This window comes from Ascaphus truei, chromosome 2 (genome assembly GCF_040206685.1).
Source record: "Ascaphus truei isolate aAscTru1 chromosome 2, aAscTru1.hap1, whole genome shotgun sequence".
NCBI lineage: Eukaryota > Metazoa > Chordata > Amphibia > Anura > Ascaphidae > Ascaphus > Ascaphus truei.
The window spans coordinates 377045339-377067697 of NC_134484.1; the positions used below are offsets into that span (position 1 = coordinate 377045339).

The window sequence follows — 22359 nt, forward strand, 5'->3', positions numbered from 1 at the left end:
AGGACTTGTCGACAGTCTATATGACTATACCTTGTAGAGAGCTACCAGAGGTGAATTTCAAGATTCGCCGCCCCATGGCACTTACATGTGGCAGCCGCCTCCTTACTGCCACCCTCCTCCTTCTGAAATGCAGCGTCAAATGACGACACAGACGTCACCAATGCGAGTCCTCAGGGAACTCCATGGGGACTTCTGAATGTTGAGAGCATCAGCCCAGAGCGCTAAATAAGCTTTATCTGGGATGAGTATTTGCTAAAATTGTGTTTTTTAAACATTACTGTAATTTTGCCTCATCAGATTAACCCTACCACAAACATAACAGGACAGGATGCCTAACTTCTTCCACTGGCAAAAAAACACTTTCCAATCCATTAACAGTAGTTGAATTAAAGTGAATTTACTTGAAGAGCATAGACCCAGGGTGGGCAACCCTGTCGCCATTCGCTCTCTATCTCCTCCTCTCTCCTCCCCCCCCCCTCCCTTTTCCCCCCTGCTTTTTACTGCACTGGCAGCCACAGGGACAGGAGAAAGCTGCAGCAGCACAGAGAGGAAGCTCTCCAGTCTCACTCCGGTGCCTGCTCCTCAGCTGTGCTGGGAGGGAGAAGCCAGCCGGCTCCAGCCACTGTCAGGGGGTTGAGAGTGACTTTGGCTGCACTGATCAGCTCCACCATGAGCCATAGACCCAGGGAGCAGCCCCCAGCACAGCCTCTTTAAACCCCCACAGCCCCCACCCACCACCAGGCTTAGGATACCACCCCCCCACCCCGCTGCCCAGGTACCCCCACCCCCCCTGATGTCCTCTCCTGCTGCCCAGATCCCCACTTATGCTGCCTTCATGCTCCCAGACCACCCCCTCTCAGGCTGCCCAGATCCTCCCAGACTGCCCTGACCCTCCCCTTTCACGCTGCCCTGACCCTCCCCTCTCGCGCTGCCCTGACCCTCCCCTCTTGTGCTGCCCTGACCCTCCCCTCTTGTGCTGCCCTGACCCTCCCCTCTCGCGCTGCCCTGACCCTCCCCTCTCGCGCTGCCCTCATCATCCCCTCTCCCGCAGCCCTCATCATCCCCTCATCATCTTCTCACCCTGCCCTCATCATCCCCTCCCATGCTGCCCAAACCACCCCTTCCCCCCACAGCTGCACCAAGCCTGCACACACCGGCACCCACCCTGCCCCCACTGCTGCTGCGGAGTTACCCCCTCCCGCCACAGTTCCCCTGCCCTACGCTCCGCACGTTTTGCACCCTCCTATGTGCCCTACGCATAGGACGGGGGTGGTGCTTGATGATGAGGGGGACTGCTGAAAGGGACTGGGGGAGATCTAGGGTGCTGTGGGGAGATGATGATGGGGGTTAAATGAGATGGTGATGAGGGGGTGAGGTGATGATGATGAGGAGGAGGGTAGTGGTGGTGGCGTGAGAGGAGGATGAAGAGGGGGGTGAGAGGAGGAGGGGGTGAGAGGATGAGGGGGTTGCGATGGGAGAGTTTATAAACTTGTTCAAACAGTGTGTGTTGTTTAATAAAATTTTCGCATGCGCAACATAATACCTCAATTTTTACATGGTGTGGCTATTTTCACTTCTAATTCGCCACACCTGTGGCTACATTGAAAAATAGGTTGCCCATCTCTGGCATAGACCATAAGATGTCTTCAGGAGGAGCAGGTGTCATGTGGCATAACACTGATTAGCACATGTTAAAACTATTTAACAAAAGCAAGTAATGCAGAGGCATTTGCAATCACTCTACCTCTGGCCTGCACTACTCCAGTCCTCGAGGGCCGCAAACAGGCCAGGTTTTCAGAATATCCCTACTTTAGCACAGCTGGCTCAATTAGTGGTTCAGTATAACTGAGCCACAAATTGAGCCAGCTGTGCTGAAGTAGGGATATCCTGAAAACCTGGCCTGTTTGCGGCCCTCGAGGACTGGAGTTGTGCAGGCCTGCTCTACCTGGACACAAATAATATAACACCACGCATACTGCGTAGAATTCCATACATACAGAAAAGGAAACCTGCACTATCCATCGGAAGTGTTGCTGCCGCAATAAATTCTCGCTTTATGTCCTAATTGGGCACATTATTTGTTTTTTATTGTGTACAGTATCCTTTGGAGTATGCTTTAAAGACATACAGTAGATTATAGGGAGGGGCAGATTTGCGGGTTTGAAATCTGAATTTTGTGAATATCCGACAGAATCTCCGGTAGGAATTTTTGAATCCATTCGAAATACAAGCCTAAACACTAAAAAGGCTTATTCTTAGGAGATATGTATATATGTATATATGTACAGTATGTATGTATTTACATAAAAAGGAATCAAAGCCGAAACACAAAATATTTTTAGAACCAAAACACCAACGAAAGTACCCACCCTTAGATTAGATATAAATTACTGCTAAAATACAGTATGGAGAAAAGTTACTGGAAGATAGGATATATCATTTTACCACTGTTATGTGTGTCTTTTTGTAGAGAATCCACAATTTCACTTTGCCTGAATGGGCAACTAAGGAAACCATGGCCAAACTGCTTGGATTGGCAGAATTATCCCTGTCCTTTGCCTTCGGACTATACAAGCAGACTGATAAATCCAGATTGCAGGGAGGTAAGTTAAAGAAACATTTCCATGTTTTATCTTTCTCTCTACACTGTAGGCCAGGCTGGCACAAATGTAGGGGTAGATCCTAAGAAGGTCGCCAATTTTTTAGGGTAACGTTATCTCATTTTAACGTAACCATGTCTATAACACATATCCCTAAAGCCTGCTTAATGCTATGTTGTTCAGCCATTTTCTTTAAAAATAAGGGAATGCTTCTTCATATACAAACAATTGGTAATGAGCACTTTACCTACCAACGGGGATCCTCAGACCTCCGTTACTGTTAAGGTTACGCTAATAACATCACCATGTTTATCGCTTGCTGCGGAAAGCTGCACTTACTCCTAAACCCTGAGGAGCATTGCGTTGTTTCTCCAAATAGCCTACAAGGGAAACAGTGAACGTCTTTAGTGGTATCCATATGAATGGACCGAGTGTAAGAAGTGACCCTTTCATGGCGCGCTACACTAGCATATGTTATGTGTGTATTTGAGTAATCGTCCTGTCATGTCACCGTGGCAAATGTATTCATTCATTTCATTGATGATTTGGTGCAAATGTTTGCTTCAAGAAAATGTCTCTTGAGGTGAAAAAGTATGTGACCGAACACAATGGAGCACATGGGCTCACTTACTAACATGGGCAGGGTACCAGCGGCAGTAACTGAGCATATGCCCAGAGGGACATTTATTACTTTAATCTTAGAAATGAGTCAAGAAAATAGCTAAATCCAAGACTAATTTTGCGACATTATTAGCCCTGTGAGACGTTGCAAATTATTTTGCAGAGTAGCAAAATTGGGGGATAGTAGTGGGTACTCTAACAATTTTGCAACTGCATTTTGGACAGTTTCACACCCCTACCTAGAACCTGTGGATACCTTGTCAATCATGTTTATCCTTTGTTTCTGAAGTCATTATGATGTCATAAATGGCCAAGCAGATACAAATGTAAAACAACAAGCATGAATTTCAGAAAGAGATTGAATCTTTCTCAGGAAACACATGGCACGTAGATAAATTGTTTATTTATTTCCATATTTCTTTATTTTGCCAACTATGTTAGATTATCCCTTTATTTGTCTTGAGCCTCAATGTTTGTTGTTCACTTACTGTAAGTCCATTTGTATGAATTCTTCTCGGCGGTGCCAGAATGACCTGCCATTGCTACAGTCAGATGGGTGATTCAGCCAACATAAAATACTTGCTTTATTATCTGTAGGTGTCCTTGTGAAAGCTATTCTGACAAATATCACACACATTACTACAGCACCTTCCAGTCCTCAAAAGTTAATTATGTATTCTGCAGTAAGTATGTTTTCGATTTATCTTCGATTGATGGTAAATCAGTCATAAAGCAGAGAAAGACTTTGAATGAACCATTAAGTGCTATTTTAAGCTTAGTAGTTATGTAAACCTAGTTTGTATGTAAAGCTACATGTGGTGCTCTGAGAGGTTCAATTGCTCTAAAAACGCACTATTGAATTACCATACTCAGAGAGATAATAATAATAATAATGTTCCTTTTGCAATACTTTTACCCAAAGTGCTTCACAAAGGCAAAGTTCTATACTATTGTTGCCCAGTCACAGTTTGAATGATTTTTATCTGCGTTGTGGTGGAAGGTGAAGTGAACCTCGCTGGTATTTACAGTAAACCTGTAACCATCAATAGACTCTGCACGTGTCTGGGATAGCAAAGCCATCGCCCTTTAGAACTGACACACTGCACATTACATGCACAGAGAACAAAATCTTAAAAGGTGAATCCCATGATATGTACCCCGATAACACAAGAAGGTATCGCCTGAGTGCTGCAGCATACACATAGGTGTTATATATATTATCATATACCAATATATTATCTAGGATAGCAATCAATATATAATCAATATATCTATTCAACACTCAGTAGGTTAAGATGTTTTAAATTGTTTTTATCATAAGGAATCCTGTGGGCAGTTTGAAACTAATAGTATACAATGTTATTGGTATCAGGGACAACTTGAAACCAAGTAGAATGACGCACATTTTAGTGATAAGACTTGTTGTTGTAAGTTCTAATGTTCTTAAAATAAGGTACTTGACTACAATAACAGAAAAACAAGTATGTAAACTAGCACGTCATTCAGTTGGCAAAAGCGAGTTAGCCAAGACAGTAATTTATATCTCTTTGATCTAAGGGTATAATAAACTCCTTAAAAATACGTTTTAAAAACAACGGTTTTATTTTAAAGTGCACTCAAAAGTAAAAAATAAATACAATTTCATCCGTCACCAGCTGATCAGAATATTTTTATACATTTGTAACTAAAAAATAAAACCGTGGGGCGCGCCTTAAATATTTGTATGCATATTGCGTTGGTTTCGACTTTTTTAGTTTGATATAAGTTTATTTCCATGATACGACTTAGCTGAAAATTATTTTGAATAATCAAAGGTAAAATGTTGATAATGATGTCATTTAACTTTCCGATAATATAAAAAGACAACATGTGCTGTGCCAGTGTAAAGCTGAGCATTAGATGGGCATTGTTCAACTTGTCACTATTAATGCACTTACAGTCATTTTCACAAGCAGGGAAAGTAAATTCCTTGTAATGCAGCATTTTTTTTCTAATAAAACCATTGCTTAGTAAAAGTGACCCTAAAAAATGTGTCTGACACATTGGGCCAAATATACCGTACTACGCACTTTTCTGCTATAACATCTTCGGGCATAGGAAGGCGGCTTACAGCTCACAATTCACTTGGCTGTCAGGTGTCTTACAGCTCCAACTGGAGTCTTACAGCTTAAGACTGCTTAAACCCTTGGTTTATCATTTAATCACAACTCTCCTCTGAAAAGGACATGTTTACCAATATGAGTTGTTAGCTCAAATTCATAGGATTAAAATGAGGAAAACTTCCACATGTGCAATATTAGAACTGGGAACTGGGTTGGATGTGGTATAAAATGTAATTTTAAACCAAAGGGGTATACTTGTTAGTAAGAAGTTTTTGTAACATTTGAAGCAGATATGATGTTTCTTTAATGTACTTTTTGACAATAAAAAGTGACAATTTAAAGGAGACATCAGCCATATGCTCCCTCTTTGAAGACCAGTGTTTTGACAATGTCCTGGAACCTATCTGTATATTTTCCCAGTTCTGAGGAAGCCATCACTCCTCAGCGTTATGTTGTTACTAATACAGTATAACTATTTCCCTTGGCTTCTCAGCCAGTTGCCTTGGCAATGCCCCTTTTAATCTGTAAATTGGGCTGCCCCTTTCCCCCCTGCTAGTTGTCACAGCCTTGTATTTTATGTCTATTTATATAGCGCCATTAATGTACATAACGCGTCACAGTAGTAATACACATGGTAATCATATAAATAACAAATAATATAAATAACACGTAATGGGAAGAAGTGCTTCAGACATAGAAGTAACGTTAAGGAAGAGGAGTCCCTGCTCCGAGGAGCTTTCAGTCTATTTGGTAGGTAGGGAGAATGTACAGAGACAGCCTGACTTTATTTCCTGCTTGTCCAGGCAAGCACACTTCCCTTTGGAACTTACAGCCTTTGAGTAACTACCCTATCACGATTATCCCAGAATAAGGCATTCATTTTCTACCTTCCTCTCACAAATGCTACCTGCGAGTTGTTTTATGTTTCTGTTAACCCCCATCCAATAAAGTTAAAGAAAATAGAAGGACTCTGTGTGCATTTAAAGGGGACAAGTTAAACTGCCTGATTCTACTCACTACCCGCAGTGAGCCTGGGTCAGAACAGACCATAAGTCAGCAACGTGACACTGTTCAGGTCATTGTAATACATAACATTATACTGCTGTACATATTGAATGTAGACACGCAATGTGTATAATTGATCATACATGATGAGCTCTCTCATCTTCTATGCATCGTTTCATATACTGCTTTTCCCATCCTCTGTTTTGCATCTTCTTAATACACTTGTCTCTTTGTCTGCCCTAGAGCTGTTACGTGCAAGAGAAGCGTGGTCGGTCCATGTTGATCTAGTTGAGTTAGAAAGCATAAAAGCATTATAATGAGTCTTGATAAAAAGCTACAGTAAGTTTTGGCAATGTTTTTGACAGCATGACACCACCTTGGCTGCTCTGCAGACGGCGTTGAACGTTTCTAACGGAAGATTGCCCCCCTATGCCGCTTGCCACATATTTGAACTTTACCAGGAAAAAAATGGGTAAGAAGCAAACAAAAAATTACTTACCAGGCATCCAGATTACTAGGATGAACTTGGGGTTTGAGCACACGATGTCACTGAACCAAGTTCACTTATTGGATAGCAAGTATTTCATATATAAACAGTGGGACTTCTTAGCCATAATGACTCAGTTGTGGTTTCTCTCTAGAGGTAGTGCAGGAGTCTAGTAGTAGGACTAGTCCTGGAGCATTGTAGGATTGTGGAAGGTTGTGATATCTTTTACTTTTTGACCTGCAGGAGAGTTCTTAATAGATACACAAGCTTTTGAGACCTCACAAATCACACATTCATTTACACATTAAACATTTCAAGACACTTTTTAAAAACCTGACCACCCAGATACATTGTTAAAGGGGAAGAAGCACTAAAAACTAAAAGTTGCTTTCTAAAAACATGAATATTCAAAAATCTAAATTCATAATGTTTCATTTATTGGCATTACAGACATAAAAAGTTTACAGCAAATTCTGTACACATGGGAAATAATATTCTCAAAGGTTGGCAAACCTAGAAACGCACCAACAGCTGCTATTTAAATTGGGGAATAATACTGTTGAACAGAATGTTTTTATTGTTCTAGTAAATCGTTCAACTCGCATGGTAATTCCTGCATCTCTGCTCATAGAATATGATGTGCACATTTTCATGTCCCTGACACACCTTCTAGACAGTATCTATTTCTTTATTAGGCTGCGCTTATAGTGCCGGCGACAGCGATGCGACGTCGCGTCAAAACAAATGCATTGCCGCCGTCGCATGCGCTAAATAGTAAGCGCGACGCGACGGCTTGGTCGCGATCGCTGGAAGTCATCTCAATTTGATTTTTCCAGGGACCGCAGCCTGACGTCACCGCCACTATAAGCATAGCCTTAGAAAGTTCGAGGAAATAAGCTGCTTAGTGTAGGGCAGATATGGAGAAATAACTATAAAAGGGGAATCAAGAAAGTTACATACTTATGAGACTTTTATCCAAAATGTGTCAGATGTTGCATCTTCATATTTGCCAACCAACTGTTGATTGTGGTAGAAGTATCTGCACTTGAATTGATGCACTCATTTGCATATCCACATTCAGAATCTTAGTATCTGCCTTTTAATCACAGTATGATGTTTGAGAGACTGGACACAGATTGGAGTGGATGAAGTCGTAAATTTATATAACACATGTGAAAATAAATTGGCAAACATTAACAAGGATTTTTCCCGTTTAAGAGTTTTAACATGTCTTTTTTTTTCATCATTATTATTTGCTATAATCAGAAAATACAGCATTGAAATGTACTATCGAAATGACTCATCTGTGGATCCCTACCCACTCACTTTGCCAGGATGTACCTCATCCTGTCCTTACCAAAAGTTTATTGAGCTGACTTCACCAATCATTGTGAAAGACTGGGAAAAAGCATGTGCGAAATCTTCAGGTATGAGGATAAATTTCCAAAAATATTAATCCATTCAGGGTCGCATTTATCTGGAACGCAGTTCATTTACAGGCTACTCTGGCACTGATACTGTAGGCCAGTGGTTTCTTACATTTTTTGGGTTAAGGAACCCTAAGTGAAATTCTGAGGAACCCCCAACCATCTCTAATAGCAACTCTGAGATCAGATGCATTGTAAATTCTTCTGTATTTGATCCAATTTTCAAATGACCAGAAAACTGCAGGGAAACCTTTAGGGATACCCGGGGAACCCAACGGTTCCTAAGAACCCCTGTTGAAAAATACTGCTACATTTTTTAGAGTGTGAAACAATGAGCATGTTTTTGTCAGTAGCCAAGATTTTGAGTATAATGCTATAACCTCTTGTATTGTATCCCTGAGATTGGCAAACACATTTTTAATAAGTTTACTAGTTTCTGCCACCAACAATAATCAATTAAAAATATAGAAAAATATCACAGCCCCTATTTGTAGAGGATTATGAGTGTTTGTTGGACAACTTAGCAAAACAAAACGGTTATTTATGTATAAAATGTTTTACCAGAAAGTAATATTTTCATACAATCCAGGGGCAGCATATGGGGAAAAAAGACAAACAACACAGACAATTTAAGTGCAGATGTTTGAAAGTGTGGAGTGACAATGATGGTAATTTGGCTCTACACTCAGCCTACTCACAAGATACTGGTAGTTTAAAGGCATTTTCAAATAAAGCTGTGACTGGCAGTTCTTTGAGGGTATATGTTGTTCAGGAATCCTGTCCAGTGACTCAGGGGAGGTGGTACCGATAGGGAGAGATAGAGAGAGAGACTACATAGCGCAGATCAGTCTTATAAAAAAGGTTTTTATGTATAAAGTATCAAATACGCACTGACAATCGCGCACTTAAAACAGGGCATGTACCACTTATTAGTGTAATACAGGATCACTGCACCGCAGTGTCTCTCACTGCCTGCTCTCAGTCGAATGCCTCCAGCTGTTGGTGGATACTCGTCGGGACTGTGTCTTTGCTCCGTCGCGGCTATGACGTCACCCCTGCTCTGGCTCCCGCGGTGTGAGATCAGCTTGGTACGGGTCTCCTGTGCAGTCTTCCATGGCGAAAAATCCTCCCTCTCTACGCGTGTCGCCTAGTAGATTGTCGCGGCTTCGTCACGAGTGTGGCACTGCTGTTTCCACGCCAGATATATATAGCCCCCATAATCAGCATTTAATAAACACAACCTTATCTGCGCTAATTGGTGGATGACGGAATAAACATATTGGTGTATAAACAATTATACAGAGTATCTGAAGAAATATAGCTATAACTCTTCATTATTTATATATAGTTGCAATAAACACAGAAGATCTAATGGGGAACCGTACATATGAGACGTCATCCACATTTTAGATGTATATTTTTAATTGCATTATAAATATATGTATGCAATCTTATTAGTGTCTTAAGTGATTGAAAGGGAGAAAGATAGTTCCTAACTTGGTATGGTGATGGTGACCATCAAGAGATAGTTAGGAATTCTAAATCAAACCATAAATAGTGCTGAGGAGGACATAGTGGAGATGGTGTTCTTTATAAATGAAGATATTTGCCCTATTTTAAGTGCATGATTGTAAGTGCGTATTTTTCACTTTATACGTAAAAATCTTTTTTATAAGACTGATCTGCGCTATGTAGTCTCTCTCTATTTCTCACTATCGGTACTACCTCCCTTGAGTCACTGGATTGGATTCCTGAACATTATATACCCTCAAAGAACTGCCAGTCACAGCTTTATTTGAAAGTGCCTTTAAACTACCAGTATCTAGAGAGTAGGCCGAGTATAGAACCAAGTTACTATCATTGTCACTCCACACTTTCAAACATCTGCACTTAAATTGTCTGTGTTGTTTATCTTTTTTCCCCCATATGCTCCCCCTGGATTGCATGAAAATATTCTCACACGTTGGAACCAGTGAAGACAGGTCCCACCAGAGGGTTTGAGCTGTGAGATAAGACTTCATATTTTGTATCATTTTATTATTCACATTTTGCACTATTAGATTTTTTCTGTGTTAAATATTTGGCTAATCACTTTAATATTAGCGATCACTTGCTGCTGTTCGCGCTTTTTTTTCACCTTCACTTGTTTACGAGGAAGTAATACATTGAGAGTTACCTCCCATTTTCAAGTATGTCCTGGGCACAGAGTTACAGTATGATGACAATACATGGTGACATTAAATGAACAGGGTTATACATTATATTTAAAGACATTGTGTGAATAGTAAAAGATCATATGTTATTAGCGTATGTATCAGTTACAGACCAGATTAAAATGTGAGACAGCTTTAGTTTTGAAAGAACTTAGACCGGTGGCGGCTTTGAGAGTTCCAGATAGGTTGTTCCAGTTGTGAGGTGCACAGTAAGAGATGGAAGAGCGGACGGATACTTTGTTGACCCTTGTTGACCGTGAACAATTTTTTGGCGTCAAATCTCTGGTGATAAGTGCAGCATGTGGTACGGCAGAGGAGCTTGTTGAGATAGGGGGTAGCTCGCCCAGAATGTATTTGAAGGCGAGACAGGAAAAATTAACTTTGGGCCTAGACTCAAGTTATGGCCTATCTAGTTCTATGAGTATTTCACAGTGATGTGTGTTGTAGTTACATTGGAGGACAAAGTGACATATTGAGTTGTAGAGGGTGTCTCGTTTGCTAAGGTGAGTTTGGATGTCAGGGTATCAATGTGCAACCCAAATGTTAAATTGGAGTCAAACCATATGCCCAGATATTAAAACTAGTGACGGGGATTAGATTAGTGTTAGTTCTGATCTGTAGCTCCATCATTGGAAGCTTTAGAAATTAAGCCTTACTCCCGAATACCATTGTTACAGTCTTGACTGCATTTTAAACCAGTTTTTTTTGGGAAATCCCGTTTTCAAGTCCCGAAAAATCAGATTGAAGTACGTGTCCAAGGTCAGAGAGGCTAGAGCTGTGTGCATATAAGATTGTGTCATCCGCATATATGTGCATTGAAGCTCCCTTGCAAGCTGTAGGTAGACTGAAGACTTAAAAAAGTAGGGGCCCCAGAACAGAGCCTTGCAGGACACTGTGGGTGATATCTAAGGGGTCGGAGTAAGAGCCCGAGAGAGACACATATTGGGATCTACCTCATAGGTAGGAGTGAGACCATTTTAAAGCATGTTCCCCTGTTCCAGAGCACTGGAGCTTGTTTAGCAAGATAACATGAACAAAAGTATCAAAAGCCTTTGCAAAATCAAGGAATATTGCACCAGTGAGTTGTCCCAATTCCATTCCAGACTGGATGTTATTGCAAACTTTTAGCAGGGTAGTTACCTTGGAGTGTTTTGGGTGAAAACCAGATTGGAGTTGGTTAAGGAAATTTGTCTTGGTATAGTAATCGCTTAATTGGGAGTGGATACATTTTCCATGACTTTGAATAGTATTAGGAGAAGAGAGATTGGCCTGTAGTTGGAGATAGGGTTTTTGTACCTACTGTACTTTTGAAGATTGGGACAACTGTAGCAGTTTTCCAGATATTAGGGATATGGCCTGCAAAAGAGAGGAGAGCTCCAAAGGTAGTGGTAAATAAAGTGCAAAATATAGCTATACAGTATAGTGAGGATAGTGAAAACAGTGAAGATAGTAAAAGGGGAGAAAATGTACTTAATATTGTGAAAGTGTTAAAAAAAAAAAAAATTGGTATGTGTAAAATTAAAAGTGCTCGGCCCGAGGTTCTTAAATACTGGAAATAAATAATGGATGATTCTAATAATAAAGGTGATAACAGACCAAATGCATTTAAGATAGAAAACGTATGCCCAGTAGAAAAAGGGGAACATTAGCTGTGATAAACTATCATAAATAACTAATATCAATATAAAAGATATACGGTACAAATCATTTGACCAAGTGGTGCACAAATATAAAACAACAAAAACATGCATAAACAGGAAAAAATTAAATTGTGTGAATGAAAAGTATCAAAGTCAGGAAATGTTCCTTAAAATTAGGAAGAGCCTGTAGGAATAAAAAAAACAAAGTGTGTTCTGGAGTCAAGGGCTGCTTCTCTCAAAAATGAACCACATCCAAAAGAAAAACTAAAGGAAAAATGAGAAGCACACACTCCAAGGTATATATATATATATATATGTTAACCACGGAGGTGTCCAGTTATCAAGCAAATCCTTAGTGGCATAGACAAAAGTGGAGCCATTCTGGGGCAAGTTAAGTGCACTGTACATATCAAAGAAAAAAGTTTTTTTGCCCAAGTCTTACTATAGTTGTGCCTTGATACATAAACCCCCCAGAGTTCTGCAGTAGTCCAGGCAGCATCACTCATCGGATCTAACATCACTTAATGCCGTTATTGCTGTGATACTGAGATTTCTTTAATGTGAGTGTATTAAAACTTAATTACCCTATTTGGGGCCTATGTTTGCGCTCTTATCTTCCTCTGGTCGCTTACATATGATTTGGTAATATATTATGTATAGATAGGTATTTGGGACTTCAAGCTTTGATGTCAAAGTCTTAGGGAGTTAGATATATTTTGTGAGACAACTGGAAATAAAATGATCAGAGACATAAGTATGTAGTGCTCCGTATACTGAGTTCTGCCATCACAGAGGTAGTCCTAACCCAATTCTCAATAATAATCTTCTAATTTTGTTTCAGAATGTAAAAGCCATACAAATGGATCCACAAAGTGAAAAAGTACAGCCTAAGGCCGCGCTTACAGTCCCGGCTACGGCGACATGACAGCGTGACGTCATCCGTCGCCGTTGTAATAGCGATTTCTGCATATAGTGTAGGAGATGTTTGACACGAGAGAAAAGGAACCCTAATCGATGCCCACTACTCTACGAATTTAACAAAATAAATAAACTTTAATGAAATTGAACTAAACTACAAAAATAGGATGACTAAAACCTAATACTGTATAGAGCACTGAAAAGTCTAGTGACCCATCAAAACTCTCAATGAAGGTGTGATGAAAGGTATAAACTCACACATTAGCCATAATGTTCTCAGATAGATCTGGGATAAATAGGTTTACTAAGTGGGATAATGATATCTCAGAGCAGGGGGAAATGATCACTCCTTTCCATTTCTATGGTGTTAGAATGCTAACTGAAATCTGAGGTCCCCTGTATAATGTGTTACAAACCCACAAACTTAGTAGGATATTACTCCATTGTGGTGACATCAACATCTCTCTGCCCATCAGCTATCCCTCCTTTAAATACACCAGAGGGACATGAATAAACAGAAAACAAAACTCTTTTATAATGTAAGTTGTATCTTTAAAGGAGATATTGTTCTTAATTGCTATTTAGTTAGAGTACTAGCTGGAACCACAATTCCCCCTCTAGGGTGTATTACCCATATAAAATAATTATCTTCACATGTGATTGCTTTCTTGCAGGCTAACATAGATTGATCTTCCTGCGGTGGTCCATATCTGCATCCACATATTAGGAGACGACTGAGAAGAATATAACAACTGTCACTTGCTGTATTAAGCTGTCTATTGTGAAATTCACATTCATTTAATGTCCTGCACTGAACTTCCAGTAGAATAGAACAGTGTATGCGTCTCCTTATCTGTGTGATTCTTTCTAATCACTGTTGCATTATAGATTCTTAGTGTCTTAATGTTTAGTATGAAATACAGTGAAATAAAAACAATAATCATTATTTAACCACTTGGCAGTGCTGTATATTTTTGCTGTGTATGTAACCCTTTTTGTTAGTGCATTTGAATTGTATTTAGCCCTTAATGCACCTCCTTAGTGCTTATCTAGCTGCTGTGAAGCTGATGTCGGTTCACTATCAAAGGATACTTGATTTTACAGTAGCTAGTGAGATTAAATTGCTACATCCCTCTGCGATGAAACCTAAACACATACGAGGCTGTTTGGAGCAGTTTTGCCTACCTTCCCTTTGTAGAAAACGGGCTACTAAATCATATCCAAGGTTTTACACATGCATAGCTACTTATCACAATTTGGAACTGGAAGAAGGAGTGCTAGAGGACATATACTGTATCCATGGTACACAGTGTGCTAGCATTGCTTCAGACCCCTTAGGATCTTACCGGAGCCTAGCCCCGTGTCAATAAAAATCCCAGCAAAAATAGCAATAGTAGCAGTAGTTACTTTGTTTTCGGCAATAAGTGGGAGTAAATTACTACATCCCTCTGCGGTAATACTTCCACAAATAGGAGGCTATAAGAGCAGTGTTACCTATTCAGACCCCTTGAGATATGTCTTGGAGTTAGATATATTTTGTGAAACAGCTGGAAATAAATTGATCAGAAACATAAGTATGTAGCGCTACGTATACTAAGTACAGCCATCACAAAGGTAGTCCTAACCCAATTCTCAATAATAATCTTCTAGCTTTGTTTCAAAATGTAAAAAGCCATAGAAATGGATCTTTGCAAATAGAGTCCTCCTTGGCGCTGGAACTTTCACTCGTGTTCAATACAATGCATGAAAAATATAAAAATGTAGAGAAACAATGAGGAGTAACACACTTAATTAAAGATGCTGTCACCTCTGTGAAAACGGTAACACTAGATGCTATTTCACCCTAAACACTCCAGAAATGGTGATGGAAATGACCATAAACATACACACCATCAACAAGCAGTTAACCCTTTACAGCCTGGATCAGTAATCTAGGTGTAACCCAATCAATTAAGATCTTATTACAGCATAGTACTCATAGATTACACTGTGAATGATAGTTAATAGAAAACACTCACATCAATGGAGTTGAAGATGAAAAAATTGCACCTCTACCGGAAGGACAATTCTCAGCAATAATATGTGGAAAATAAAAATGAAAACAAAGCATAGAACTGCTATATACAAACATTTAATGAACCTACATTTAAAAACAAACACTTGGAATAAAACTCATGAATTCCTTCGTTCTTTGTAAGCCTTTCAACCCTTTAAGCCTGGTTGTGGGGGCCCTTTGATGTCTCTTTCCTCTGTGGCTGCTTGGATCCTTGCCTCTGTGGGTCCACGTGTAGAGCTTCCTCTGCAATTACTTCTTGGTAATCCTCAGCAGTCCCTGCGACTCCAATACCAGTTCCAGGGTTGGCATAGAGTTTCACAGAGTCCCACAGCAAATGGGTATCAATAAATAGGCTACTTAGGAATGCGTAACAGATAGCAAACCTCGTCCTACATGTTTCCTGAGAGACTTCTCACTTCCTCAGGGGTATCCCCTGAGGAAGTGAGAAATGGAACCACATTTAGAAATGGATCCACAAAGTGAAAAAGTACAGCCTAAGGCCGCGTTTATAGTCCCAGCTACGGCGACACCGTGACATCATCCGTCGCCATTGTAATAGTGATTTCTGCCTATAGTGTAGGAGATGAGATGGCGACCGGGGGGCATAGCAGGGGCATGGGCGTGAGCGGTTCGCCCTCATTGGCTGAACCACTCATGTGCCCTCTGACATCATGCAGCGGTTGCCGGAAAAATCAATTTCCATTGACTTCAGCGATTTTTGTTGCGCCGTCGCACCACTATAGGGGCACTCAACTAATTAACTGAACTTGATTTGACGTGATGCTCCATCGCCTGGACTAAAAGCGCGGCCAAATGCTCAATGCTCAAAACAGATATGTACTGTATTAAACAGATGTATAAATACTCTTGATCTTTAAGTGACAGTATCATTAAAAACATATACTTTTAAATATAAGCAAAGGGGGATAAGTCCTACAATATATTTTTAGCAAGAAAAATATGACAAGAGAGAAGATAGGACATCAAAGAAACTACTCCAGAAGAAATATACATATATGCATCTTACATGAAGGATTATGGCAGAGAAAACACAAGACAATTTAGGGAGCAATAATAAACCCCTAATAATAATGTGAAGCATCCCGTTCTTTATTTAAGCCTTTTCGACTTCTTGTATTTAATTCAAATATCCCCCGAACTTACCTCCTACAGAGTCTATTAAAGGTATCACCACCTCATACATTAGTGACAATTTTCTCAATACCCTGGGAAGAAAAAGCCTAAAATCTGAATCGTGGCAAAATACTTAGACAGTGTGCATCTTGATTCTCTGTGTCCTGTGTGTTCTCTTATTCTGTCCTTAAAATGCTTTATAGTGCGGCCTTACATATCGAGTCCCGCATTGCAGTTGTTTAAATAAATGATGTTATCAGAATTACAATGAATATATTCTTTCACGGAATAAAGCTTTTTTTTTGACAGCACTCAAAAAGGACTTTGACTTAATAACTTAATTACATTTCCTAGAACAACAATTAAACATACTGGAACTCACAAACAAACTTAATGTTCGTCGAAGTGGATCCTCAATGACTATAAAAGCACAGTGGTACCAAAGTACCCTTTTCAAAGAACAGGCATGCAACCCGTTAGTACACAACAAGGTCCCATGGTGTCCCGGCACAATCATAAGCCAAAAAACCCAGGATTGGGTGGCTACTACTACTATGGTGCGTTTCACTGATTAGATCAGACACTGCTCCTGCTGAATCTGATCTAATCAGGGAAACGTGGTGAGTCTATCTGCCCAGTCTATCTGAGACACCAGGAGGACTCATTCATCGTCCGCATCACGATCGTTTCTGGTCTGAACCTATCGGATGTGATGTCAATCCAACCGGAAGTGACGCGGACCGCACACAGCCAAAATTCTCCCAGAGATACCCGAAACCACCATAGAGGGAAAGGGGACGGCTTGAACGCTCCTCGTCCACGGCGAGTGATCGCAGGCATCCTACAAACTTGTTATGTGAATACATGGGTTTTATACTTTGTTTACTGCTGCTATTTCTTGGAAGATAAAAAGCCATACTGGTCTGCACCATCATTCTGTTTTCCCTTATTTTAAGATATTTATGCATCCTACCACTTACCTGATCAAAGAAGATTGTAATTCCATTTGCCACTGGCGATTTGTATTTTTTATTCATATACACTGTTAGTAGATTTCGACAATCACAAAGACAATACCTTGAAACATTTGTATTACTTTACTTTTGCTTTCACATCACTATTAGTCACACTAATAAGTTTATTATAACACGTGCTATACTCCTTTTTGTCACATACACTACTTCACTTTGTGTTGTATATTTGAGGTTCACTTTCACCTTAAATCACTATTTATTATTATTATATGTGTGTTTAAGCGCCTTCACCTGTCACCTTTGGATATTTGCATGGTTAGACACACCTCATAGCTAAATTAATATGAATAAGCCGATCGATGAATATGCGTCAATCCTATGCATTTCTACACTGAATAAGGGTCGAGCAGCCAGGACATGGGGTACAACAGGTGAAGGTATGATAAGGGAATGCTGTACACCACATCAAGCAAAAAAAGATACAAATACTGGTACTCCTGGTCCAGAGAAAACCTGTGTAATATTCCGAGTCAGTATGGAAGAAAAGAGGCAAAACAGAACACTGCGGATTGAAACAAAGTGAATTTATTGGCAATTGATCGACGTTTCAGCCTATGTCGACCTTTCTCAAGAGCTAGTGGCATAATAAAAAAATGTTCCATATAAATAGTCCCAAAAGCAGGTGTTCCTCGTTGATACTCATCAGCAGTTGTATCCACACCATCCAGCGCCGTCCATTGCTCTGTGACCACCATGTCCTTCCACTTCCGATCATGCAACGGCATCATCCAGGGTTCCCTCAGGGGTTCTTCCTCCCTTCCTATTGGTCCTCGTCTTCTCTGCATACTCCCACGATGACTCCGGCGTCGTGTGACGTCATCGCGTGTCAGCGCTTGCCGCGTAGCGTCATCCGAATCCTCCATTGTTGTTATGATGGTGTTGCTATGCTACCCGTGTCAGTTCTACTGAAAAAGCACAGCGTTGTCCACATGAACCAATGTTATTGTTTATGGTGTAGCTGGGCAACCTGTATCCATTCATCTGAATAGGCACTTCAGTGTTTGATTAAGGCCCGGGCCATAGAGGGGGGGAGCCGGGCTGAACCGCGTGGACGCTGAGGCTCGCCTGCAGAAGCTGTGCGATTCCACGCACATACAGGCGAGCCAGCGTCCGCGATCGGAGGTGGGGGGAGACTGAGGGAGGAGGGGCAGTGACGTCGCTGGGCGAATTGCCCACGACGCACTGACGTCGACGTCACGGCGCCGACGTCACTGCGCCGTGACGTTGACGCAGCCCCACTCTCATTGGAGGTTTTCAGCTGACAGCGCGCTGAAAAACAGCTTGGCGCTCGGCTGAAAACTTCAAATCCTCCGCACGCCTGCGGACGCTTGCGCGAGCCCCCTCTCAAGGCATCCTCATTGAGGATGCAGGGGCTCAGCGCTGAGCGTCCGCACGCCTCAGCACGGCCTGTCCTTGTATGGACTCGGCCTAATGCAGTCTCTTCTGTAGAGTGATTAATCTTACTCTTGTGTTCTATATAGCGGATTTTGGGCATCCATGTAGTTTTCCCTATGCAGTATAACATAGGCCACAGGTGCAAGTATTCATATAGACTACAAAAGTCGTAACACATGTGACTCTGTCTTTAATGTATACCTTTTCCTGTTTCTTGGGTGAGAAAATTCTGTGCCAGTATTAAGACTGTTACATATAGAACAATTATGGCATTTGAAACACCCTTGATTTTTGGAAACTCAGGAAATTAGTCGTTGTGTGGTCTTTTCTTTCTGCCTGTATGAGCAAATCTTTTAGATTTTGCCCTCTCTGATATGCAAATCTGGGTGGCAATTTACATACATTTTTTAAAGTTTCATCACTTTCCAAAACCTTCCAGTGTTTGATAATGCTTTGTTTAAGAAATGTGCTTGCCTTTGTGTATTTAGACCAGGGGTGGGGAACCTTTTTTCTGCCAAGGGCCATTTTGATATTTATAAAATCATTCGAGGGCCATCCAAAATTATCAACTTAAAAATTAGCCTGCTATATTTGGTCAAACATTTAATGAACTCACCACTAATGTGATGGCTAGAACTGCTTCTCTTTGGGTTACTGACTGACTCTTGGGTGGTGAGTGACTATGACTGACTGTGGGTTGGTGTCTGTGCACACGCAAATGCACACACGCACACACACAAATCGGGCAGGGGGTAGGGAAATCAGACTCTCAGACCCACTCTCTCTCTCAGGCTCGAGGACCCACTCTCTCTCACGCTCTCGGACCCACTCTCTCTCAGACCCACTCTCTCTCAGACCCACTCACAGACTCAGACCCACTCACAGACTCAGACCCACTCTCACTCAGACTCTCAGACCCACTGTCACTCAGACTGTCAGACCCACTCTCACTCAGACTGTCAGACCCACTCTCAGACCCACTCTCAGACTCTCAGACCCACTCTCAAGACTGTCATACCCACTTTCAAGACTGTCAGACCCACTCTCAGACTCTCAAGACTTTCAGACCCATTCTCAGACTCTCAGACCCACTCCCAGACACACACACACACACACTCACTCTCTCTCTCTCAGACCCACACAGGGGGAGGGAAATCTGATCGGGGGGGGATCGGAGCAGGTGCCCTCCGCAACTGCTGCTCGGTGTGGGGAGAAGGAGGACCGTGTAAGTGCGCAAGGGGGGGGGAATCTGAGCAGGGAGGATCGGAACAGGTGCCCTCCTCCGCAACTGCTACCCGGTGTGGGGAGGAGGGCCGTGTAAGTGCACGAGGGGGAGGATCGGAGCAGGTACCCTCCACAACTGCTACCCAGTGTGGGGGAGGAGGGCCGTGTAAGTGCACAAGGAGGGGGATCGGAGCAGGTACCCTCCACAACTGCTGCCCGGTGTGGGGAGCAGGAGGAGAGGCGGTAGTGAGGTGTCTCTCCCACCGCAGACTCGTTCTTCAATCCCCCAAGCCTCTTATACCCCCTCCCCCCCCGTTCCCCACTCCTCTTATACCCACTCCCCCCTGGAGCGCTGCTTACCCGCACCGCCCTGGTGATACTCAGGTCCTTAATCACCTCAGGCGGCTGCTGCCACACAAACACAGTGACCGTGACACAGACAGTGACACACACACACGCAGACAGTGACAGTGAGACACACACACACAGTGACAGTGAGACACACACACACAGACAGTGAGACACACAGAGACAGTGAGACACACACAGAGACAGTGACACACACACAGAGACAGTGACACACACACAGAGACAGTGACACATACACACACACAGTGACAGTGAGACACAGTGCCAGACACACACAGTGACAGTGCCAGACACACACAGTGACAGTGCCAGACACACACACACACACAGTGACATTGACACACACACACAGTGACAGAGACAGACAGACACACACAAACACACACAATAAGCCCACCTCTGCAAACACACACACAAATAAGGCCTCTCCCCCTTGGGGTGGGTAAGGTGTCTGGGAGGGAGTATAAGGGGGCATGTGGGTTACCTGTGTCCCGTGGATGGGCTGCTGGAGCAGCATAGGTAGCCAGTGCAGCTGAGAGACAGGCAGGCCCGCGGAGCCTAAAGGGAGGGACAGAGGGGCGGAGCCTAAGGAGCCAGGCATTACTGGAGGAGAGAAGGGAGGGGGGCAGTGCTGAGGGAAGAGGCGGGCCAAAAAAAAAAATCTTGGCAGAGTGACAGCACGGGCAGCCAAACAGGAAAGGGGGAGTTTTAAAAATGTATTAATTTTTTTAAAACCATTCTTGCAGGCTTGCTTCCCGGGGGCCGGACCAAATGATTTCGCGGGCCTTACACGGCCCGCGGGCCGGACGTTCTCTACCCCTGATTTAGACACTATAGTTAGGGTGACCAGACGTCCCCTTTTTGCCGGGACAGTCCCGGTTTTTCAGTTGCTGTCCCGGTTTCCTGTGTGTCCCGGAAATGTCCCAGTTTTTCCCCGTGTGTGTTCCCGGGTTTTTTTAATGTCCGCTGCGGCGGCGGCAGAGGAGGAGACTGCAGCAGCCCGGTGGTGAGTAATTTTTTTAATGCCAGGGGTTGGGCTTCTGTACAAACATGCTGGGTCTTGCTGATTGGAGGATGAAGCCCGGCATTGTACAAAGTCCCGCCCCCCCCGGCATTTGCTACCTTGGCCAATCCCCTGCGTCCCGGCATTAAGCCCCGCCCACGGCATCATCGTTCACCAAGGCCCGGCATGTGGGAATGGATAGGAAGGGTGCCTGGGTGGGGGGGGCAGTGCCTGTGTGCCTGGGGGACGCAGGGCCTGTGTGGGGGGGAGTGCCTGTGTGCCTGGGGGTGGGCAGGGCCAGGGTGCCTGGGGGCGGGGCTTCTGCTTCCTGCTGCAGAGCACACGTAATGTAAGGTTAAAAATTGTCTCCTGTTCCCCTCAGGGATTGATAAGGTTAAAAACCGTATAAGCTAGCCTTGCTATTTCTCAGAGACCATTGGAAATAGCTTTGAGACCAGCTGTTTCGTGCCTGTCATATGCTTTTAAAGCAAGACTACAGAGGACAGGCCTGCCTTATAAAGACACCATTGTATATCTCTTGCTCAGCAGTTAAATGTTTTAAGATTTACAGAAAAGGCATTATGTAAAGGTTACATGTAAATTTAGATGTGTATCCATATTTGTAACAGATGACAACGGTATTTTTGTCCCTGCCTTATGTATAAAACACTGCTTGGTGAACCATTAAATCCAGTTGTGAGAATTCAACCATACGTCACCTTTGAATTCTTACAGCTCCGGGCCCGTCTGCCATACTATTTGAGACAATTCCATATCCGTTGCATACGATGCTCCCGGGAGAAGTTGTGTTTTGATTGCCCTAGAAGATGACCTGATCTGTAGAGATCTAACAGTTTTGGTGTCAGAAGTGGGATTTCACACAGGAAAAGGGGTGAGTAAAATTTTCTTTTTTTTTTGTTTCTCACCTTTTCCTCTGCGAAAATAAGTAACCTAAATTTATAAGGGCAAAAGAACAAAGTGTGAGAGTCCCTATTGTTTAATCGAGGGTAAGTCCCTGTAATTGAGGGTAAGTCTCTGATTTAAGTAACAAAGGGTGAGAGTCCCTATTGTTTTATCGAGGGTAAGTCCCTGATTTAGGTAACAAAGGGTGAGAGTCCCTATTGTTTAATC

The 22359-nt window shown here is 42.4% G+C and overlaps 1 protein-coding gene across 2 annotated transcripts in view; it reads left to right on the top strand.

Moving 5' to 3' along the window:
• The window catches only part of ACP3 (acid phosphatase 3), a 40519-nt gene extending 26555 nt beyond the window's left edge, over positions 1-13964 (top strand). Inside the window, exons 7-11 of one of the 2 annotated variants that reach the window (XM_075587102.1) lie at positions 2471-2603; positions 3819-3904; positions 6694-6800; positions 8082-8242; positions 12937-13633. In XM_075587102.1, coding sequence (XP_075443217.1) covers positions 2471-2603; positions 3819-3904; positions 6694-6800; positions 8082-8242; positions 12937-12971 — 522 coding nt within the window. In that variant the 3' untranslated portion in view covers positions 12972-13633. Of the gene's footprint in view, positions 1-2470; positions 2604-3818; positions 3905-6693; positions 6801-8081; positions 8243-12936; positions 13634-13687 lie in introns of those variants that run through there. The other variant, XM_075587103.1, reaches the window with a different exon arrangement.
• Positions 13965-22359: the final 8395 nt, after the last annotated feature.